The sequence below is a fragment of the Aegilops tauschii genome, chromosome 4 (genome assembly GCF_002575655.3).
Source record: "Aegilops tauschii subsp. strangulata cultivar AL8/78 chromosome 4, Aet v6.0, whole genome shotgun sequence".
Lineage (NCBI taxonomy): Eukaryota > Viridiplantae > Streptophyta > Magnoliopsida > Poales > Poaceae > Aegilops > Aegilops tauschii.
In genome coordinates, this window is record NC_053038.3 from 512477563 (window position 1) to 512485888 (window position 8326).

The window sequence follows — 8326 nt, forward strand, 5'->3', positions numbered from 1 at the left end:
GGACTAGTTATCTAGCGCTAGTAGGAGCAGTAGCGGCGTACTCCTAAAGTGGTAGATAAAGAGAGAGATATGGATCGATGCCGCCATCGGTGATTACTATCTTCCAATTATTATTTTTACTGCAATAGCTAGCAAACATTTTTTGGGAGTGGTTGGCTTTTGCGAACGTTTTAGGTGGCAAAATTTAGTTGCATGGGATAGAAAAATTAGTTGTATGGGGTTCACATTTATTGAGAAGAAGATAACTTTTGTGGCGAAAAGCATCGAAATTTGTCATCCTCGTGGTGGAGTTGGTGTGTTCTTCCAACTCACCTAGGTGGAGGGGCCTCTTCACTCCTTTTCTCTCCTCAATATATGATATGCATGCTTGTGAATATTCGAGGAAAAAAACTTGGCAAAGAAAATGTTCACTCCCACCCCCTCCCAGTTGACCGTTCGTCAGATAACATTACCCTCTGTTTAGTACAACTGTCTTTCAATCTGGCTCCAACGTTATCTCTCTCTACTAAAAAAGGGAGGAAGCAGTTATACACTATGTTCACTCTGGTAGTGATCAGTCCTATTTATGTGATGATTTTGATCATTATTTTGTGCCAACATGGTAGGTTTGGTGTGATTTTACCATGTTCGGGCAGCTCTTTCCGTCAGTATTCCACAGGTAACACCATTTGTAGCAAATAATATTTTATGGAAGGAATCCTAGGAAATGGTAGTGCAATCATGTATTTAATGTGATAATCACCTACCATGAAAGAATGGAGCAAACCTGGCAAAGGAGGAGTCGTTGCGGTGAGGTGCGGCTCGCAATAACAGTGAGGCCAAGCGTCTCTTGACCCACACACACCTGGATACTCTACCATCGCACATCACAGGCACTGGGTGGTAGTGATGATGCTGGATCCTGTCGCACGTCACAGGCACGGGATGGCGGCGACGGCACAACTACCTCTCTTTTTCGAGCAGAGGTTTGGCCTCCCATCTTTATTTCGCCATTGGCTCAACTGCCTCCACGCAAATGTCTCGTCGGCGACACAATGCCGGAGGCCGTAGCAGTGACCGGGATGGCCAAGGAGCTTCACTCTCGGTGCACATGCACCCGCATGGAAAACGGACCGTTCTGTTGGGTGACTGGAAACGATGTTTACGTGCACCCAATGGGATATTCTTCAAAATCGCCAGCGCAACTCTAGCGGATTCTATATCCTAATTCCATAAAAACAGAACTTTATATAAGTCACCATCTTTTTCCTCTCCCATTTTTCTAAAAAAATTGGAGATGAAAAAATAAATTTTATACGCACAATAATACGTGGGATCCCAACCATCTGAACTGTTAATGTTCGGGCTATCGAATGTTGTTGTTGAAGTGTGGCTACGTCTCTCAACCAGATCACGAGCATAACATGGCTTCTATCCATCGAGGGAAAATTTATACATGATTTTATATTTGCACTGATGACTAAAAGAACAACGGAAAACCAAAATGCAGTGGAAAAAATTTCGGATGCTACTACGGTTATGAGACTCCACAGATGTATGAAGAAATCGTGAGAGTTATGCAAATTTGTGAGCTAAGAACCACAATAAAACGAACGATAAATCGACATAGTCGTACTACTCCCTCGGATACAAATAAGTGTTGTGGGTAACTAGGTGTGTTATCTTTCTTCGCGAGAAAGAAAGAAAAGCTCCCAGGCGTTAGGGTTTTCATGTCTCCTGCTGGCGCCGCCGTCTACCAGTCTTGTCTCCTATGATCTTTAGGGCCATAGAGACGCTGTGAATCTCGGTTCTTGCCGGCAAGAGGGCTCATGCTTCGTTTTTAGGTGTCTTTTTAGTTTGTTTAGGGTTTGAGTCTTGCTCAAAAAGGTGAGGCGACGGCGACTCCCTAATGATGGAATAAGGTTTTCCCCGCTTAGGACCTGTCCCAGTGCTGCATCTAGCGTCGTCGGAAGGCATGTGGAGGTGTGTCTTCTGCGGATCCCACAGTATACGACCGGTGTATGACTTCGATGGATCCCCGTGGATTCAGTTTTCGTTCGTCTGCGTTCATGCGTTTACAAGTTGTATCCTTCAAATCTATGATTTTTTCCATCAGTCACGTTGTTGTTCTGGTGCGCTGGTCCTTTGAAGCCTTTAACTTTATACAATGCAAGGTGCTAAAGGGGAGGTGTTTGGTAAAATAAACCGAGCTTTTTTTTTCAAGCACCAGTCTTTATCTCTTTAGGAGGGGGGCCTTACTAAGCGTCTACCATATACAAATGTATATCGATACTTCTGAAAAATTGATTTTGTTTTCTAATCACCTTTCCTAAGCACCTTGCATTGTAAGTGGTCTTTTGTTTTGCATTGTACAAGGCTTTAGCACAACAATTTACCGACTGTCTACTATAACAAGGTTTTCCTTGCTGCAGTGAGGGCGGCGATGTCGGGGCAGATCCTTCAGCTCGCGCCCGTGATTTTAGTCGTTGCTAAGTGGTGTATGCACATGGATCTAATTTTTATTATTTCTCGTGTTTATTATACTGTTATGATGTTTGATGACATAGATGAAGTTTGCTTTTTTGAAAAAAAAAAGAGACATACTTATATAAGCCTCAGGATGGACGAACTTATTGACGAGAACAGAGGACGCGAGATGGAGGGCACGCTCGCAACGCTAGTGCGGGTGTCATCGCAAAGCTAACACCGCACTAGCTGCACTGGACCCGGTTGCAACGTTGCGATGCCAACACAGATTGGATCTAGGGCGCTCCAATCAGGGCGCTCCAAACAGTGCTGTACGGCCTCAGCATCCTGGACATTGCTTGGAGTAATTGCTTTCTTAGACTAGCCACAATGGGTAGTAACATAGACTAGTAACATGCCCATATTACTAGTCTATATTACTACCTCTATAGTGGGGAGTAACATATGTGTGGTTACATGCAACACTTCATTTATTAGGCTATAGACACATCTTGCCTTGATATATGTGATGTTATTCATACTACGGCTGGTCACAATGGGCAAGAACATAAGGTAGTAACTTACACACTTCCCTAGACTATGTTACTACCTCCATAGTGGGTAGGAACATCTATGTAGTATCATGCAACGATGTATTTATTAGGTTATAGACTCATTGTTTCTTGGAGTGTGTGATGTTCCGGTAACTTAGCTAGTTACTACAAGCACCTCTCTCTTCATTAAATATGTGCCACATAAGCAAAGTTGTATTGGAGTGTGTGATGTTACTCCTAAGTTCCTCCCCATTGTGACTAGCCTACTAGTAACTAGCTATTTTACTACTTTTCTCTCTTTCTTCATTTATTGCTTGCCACATCATCTACTTTATTTAGATATGGGTGATGTTACTATCTATGTTACTCTCATTAGGCAGGAGGTTTCCTGTCGCTGGCTTTCCTTCATCTCTCCTGCTACTAAATTCGTTTCGTGTACCTGGAAATAAAACACGCAACACGACAAAGTCTTCAGAGCAAAAATAGAAAGAGGGGATTTACTTTTTTTTTTGAACGAGGGGATTTACTTTCGCTGGCTCTCCTGCTACTAAAAGCGTTTACTGTAGCACGGCCCAGATCGCAGAGATTTGCAACCTGGCGCGTCAAAACGAGACACGTAACCGGACAAAGCCTTGAAAGCATAAATTCTGCAGGAAAAACGTGACCACAATGTGCAGACGTCAAACAGCGACGGAAAGGCAGGATCAGTCAGTACTACTATACTACTGCAGTTGGAAAACACAAAGGACGACCATGTACGAGTACCCAATGCCTCATATAATTGCATGTGCACAGCCGTTATTGTACCACCTATGATTTATGTTCCTCGAAAGCTAAAACCACTGTATTTTGTTTTCATTTTTTTTCTGATGTAATGCGTTATTTGAAATTTTAAAACTACATAACGCATTATATATGTGAAGACAGGAGAGTTAACATACGCATAGGGAGGTGGTTTTCTGTCGCTGGCTCTCTTGTTATACAAAATTCATTTCTTGTGACGGTGGCGCCAACGGCGGTGCGCCTTCGCCTCGCAGCAGTGCTTGTAGTCGTGTCTAGGCGCACATGAATCTAATTTTTGTCACTTCTCGTGTTTATTGTACTATTATGATGTTTGATGAATATAGATGAGCATGCGCCCCGGCGAGCGCGGGCGGTGAGTGTGGGGGCGAGCGCGTGCGGTCGAGCGAGCTTGGTCGGGGCGCAGCGGCGGGCGAGCATGCACGGGGGCGCCTGGGCGCGGGCCACGGGCGGCGAGCGCGGCCCGGGCACGAGAGTGTGCTGACGGGCGCGGGTGAACGCACGGCTGCCCTTCCTTGTCACCGCGCGCTCGAGGGCAGCAATATCAGGTTCGCCATGCCTACTACGTGTTTGGAGAAATGACGAGGAGAGACATCTCATCGGGGTAGCACAGTTGGATGGAGAGATCGTTTCCGCCTCTCCGTCCGTGTCCGCTGTCCGTTTTTCTATATGAAACAGACAAAATCCGGATAAATTGGTCGTCCAATTCGAGATCGACGGTTGGAGTTGGCATATGTCACCCCAAAAGCAAACAACACACCAGCTGCACCGGGGCCGATTGCAACATTGAGATTCCGACAAAGATTGGATCTCGGGCGCTCCAATCAGGGCGCTCCACACAGTGCTAGCTGTACGGCCTCAACATCCTGGTCATTGCTTGAAGTATTGCTTTCTGTGCATTTCTGTCGTCCGTTTTTCTATCTTAAACGGTGGGATCGACGGTTGGAGTTGGCCTATGTCAGTGCAAAGCAAACACCACACCAGCTGCACTGGACCCGGTTGCAACATTACAATTCTGACAAAGATTGGATCTAGGGCGCTCCAATCAAGGCGCTCCACACAGTGCTGTACGGCCTCTGCATGCTCGTCTTTGCTTGGAGTAAATGCTTTCTTACGGAGCGCGGCCCAGGTCCCAGAGATTTGCATGTTAGCACCTCGAAACAAACACGCAACAGGACAAAGTCTTGAGAGCAAAAATAAAAAGATGGGATTTACTTTCTCTGGCTATTCAAAGCATTTCCAGTAGCACAGCCCAGGTCGCAGAGATTTGCAAGCTGGCGCTTCAAAACAAGACACGTATAACCGGACAAAGACTTGAAAGCATAAATTCTGCAGCAAAGCGTGACCACAATGTGCAGACGCCAACAGCGACGGAAAGGCAGGAACAGTTAGTACTACCTCTCCTAGTTTATGCAGCGTGCGCGTATCTCTAAGTCGTCAATTTGACCAACCTAATACAAGTCATATATTACAAAAAATATACCAACATAAACTTTGAAGTTTCTACTTTCAAAAGGTATAATTTTTGTGTTATATAGTTTATATTAGGGTGATAAAATTGGTAACCTAGGTATACGCGCAGGGCTTGTAAACTGAAACGGAGGTAGTACTATATATATAATTGCATGTGCACAGCCGTCAATGTAGCACCTCTGATTTATGTTCCTGGAAAGTATCAATCACTGTATTTTTTTAACCTTTTTCTGACATAATGCGTTATTTGAAATATTAAAACTGCATAATGTATTATTTTTTGAAAAGGGGCGCTTTATTACTTAAATAGTTCAAGCATTGCACTTGGCCTCTACATAACTAAGATACACACAGCCAAACAAAGTCCTCTCGCATAAACATAAAATAAAAAGGCAAAATACAAAGAAACATGTAGAATTCATATAACGCCTAAAGCAGATGTGGGGCAATCTTAAGATCATGCTGTCATCCATGATGTGTAAAAGTATCCCTCATCATATTCTTCAATCGTGTACACACCTCCGTAAACAAGTCCCGATTCTTCACGCGTTGTAGAGAGAACCATAAACGAAGAGCCCCGTACATCTCTAGATAACCTGCATTGCAGAAGTATTTTTATCGTTAAAAATCTTATCATTTCTACACAACCAAAGCGACCAAATAACGGCAAGTGCTTCCATCCTAAAAAGAGTTCTAAACCTGTGATCAATCCTATTTAACCAGTTGCCAAAAATATTAGCAACACTATAAGGAGGATACAAACTAGAAGCACATAATGCAGTATGTGAAGACGGGATAGTTAACAATGAAGATAGTTAACGTACTCTTCTTTTCAAACACAATTACTGTCGATCAACAATTAAATATAACTACTACCCTGAACCTCATCCTGTCCACAGATACATGGCGCACACCCATTTGAATGCTTTGACCACACCAAGTTGTCCAAACAAATATGAACAATAGTCACAAAAATTGCAGAACTTTACTGTTAATTGCATATTGTTACTATCCATATTGGCAGAATGGGAAGGGAATTGGCCTATGATTGCTGGTCTTGCGACTTGCTATGTGCTGCTTCATCACCAGATCTGTATAGAATCAACTTCGAGCTGGTCAGATTTGAGTCCTTGAGTCTCTCACATAATTTAGATGACACTGCTAGTACAGAACTAATGTTAAATAAGTATAATCAGGTTATTCTGAAATGAAAGTCACTCTGCATAGAGCCACAATTATGCCTTTTCTTGTTACACTTCCATTCTTTCTAGAATAAACGCGGACACATTTTAAAATTGTAAATTTTGCAGGGAAGGTTCCTCGTTTCCCTTACTTCCAAATCTCCAGCAATAAATGTTGTTACACGGAGGTAGTTCTTTTTTATGGACTCGTGTCTTTGGAGTGGCATTCTTATTGAGTGCGTATTTGTTAACCTATCATTGTTTTTGGTGGTACTCCCAGTATGATCCATGGGCTTGTTGCTTGTGGTGGTGAGGATGGCGCAGTTGAATGCTTTGACATGAGGAGGAAGTCTTCTGTTGGCATAATTAATACAACTTCTTCTTCTGAAGATGTTGATCAGGTATATTATTGTATCTTGTCAGCAACTTGCTAGTAATAATACACTAGCACTGCAATTTCTTGGCATTATTTTGGTGGTTCTTATGCTTCAAAACTGCAGGAGGTCACGTCTCTGCAGTTCGATCACTAGTAGAAAAAGGGGCTTTAGTCCCGGTTGGTAAGGCCCTTTAGTCCCGGTTTTTGAACCGAGACTAAAGGGTCGTTACTAATGCCTCTCCCCTTTAGTCCCGGTTCTTACACGAACCGGGACTAAAGGCCGCGGCCACGTGGAGCTCCACCTTTAGGAAATTTTATGTTTTTTTTTGAAATTTTTTTTTGAATTTTTTTTGAATTTTTTTTATTTTCAAATTTCTGAATTATTTTAACCTCTAATCTCTAATCACCACCCCTCATCACGGCTCAATTTATCCTCTAATCTCTAATCACCCCTCATCATTCCAAATCATCTAACTTCCCGGACGATCACCCATCCTCTCACTACTCCAGCCTGAGCTCGCTTAACTTCCGGGTTCTGTTCTCCCTCGTTTCCAAGTCCGCACTTGTTGTTTTCCTGACAATAGTAAGTTGTCAATCCTATTAACAATTAGAAATTTAACTTGAGCATGAAGTGACACATTTTACTGTTTGAGTTTGAAACTATTGTTTTAAAAAACAATAATTATTTAGTAACACTAATATTTCTTGAATAATTAGTATGACCATTGTTTGACCACAGTTTGACCATAGTTTGACCAGATTTGACCAAAATTCAAAAAAACTGAAATAATTATTTAGTAACACAAATATTCTAGAATAATTAGTTTGACTACTGTTGACCATAGTTTGACCAGATTTGACCATATTTTTTCCAAAAAAAAATTGAAACTATATTTTTTTCTGTTACTAGCGGCGCACCTAGCAAATGGTGCGCCACTAGTAAGTTTGAAATTTTTTCGATTTTTTTCCACTCTAGATCTTAAAAGCCCCGTAACTTTTTTTCTGTTAGATTTTTGAGGATTTTGAAAATGTTTAACGGGGTTCCCCCGGTTAAATTCAGATGTATCTTTTTGAGTAGATGATTTTTCATATAAAAAACTTTTTCATCCGAGTTCATATGCAAAAGTTATGCCCATTTTACAAATTCTCGAGAGATTTTGCAAAAAAGTCGAAAATTCATGTTTGTAAATTTTGGTAACAACTAGACCACATATCACATGGGAATCTTATTTTCTTTTATTTTTTTTGACATTTCTATCATTTTCTTTTATTTTTTTGAAACTGGAAAGGCGGTCCGGGGGGGGGGGGGTGTGCATTCGGGGGAATGTTTGGGCCAAATTACTAATGGCGCACCGTGGGAGTGGTGCGCCATTACTAGTTCAACTAGTAATGGCGCACCACTCCCACAGTGCGCCATTAGTAGTTTAAAAAATAAAATAATGTGAATACTGCCCTGTGACCAAAGCCCTGTTTTCTACTAGTCTAACCTTTAGTCC

At 42.2% G+C, this 8326-nt stretch overlaps 1 protein-coding gene across 1 annotated transcript; it reads left to right on the forward strand.

The window, feature by feature from the left end:
* The first annotated feature begins 6298 nt into the window (after nucleotides 1-6298).
* On the forward strand, nucleotides 6299-6984 carry LOC141022044 (uncharacterized). The gene is made up of 4 exons (XM_073497923.1): nucleotides 6299-6469; nucleotides 6584-6642; nucleotides 6735-6855; nucleotides 6955-6984. Exons 1-4 carry the CDS (start codon nucleotides 6299-6301, stop codon nucleotides 6982-6984), a joined length of 381 nt encoding a protein of 126 aa, XP_073354024.1.
* Nucleotides 6985-8326: the final 1342 nt, after the last annotated feature.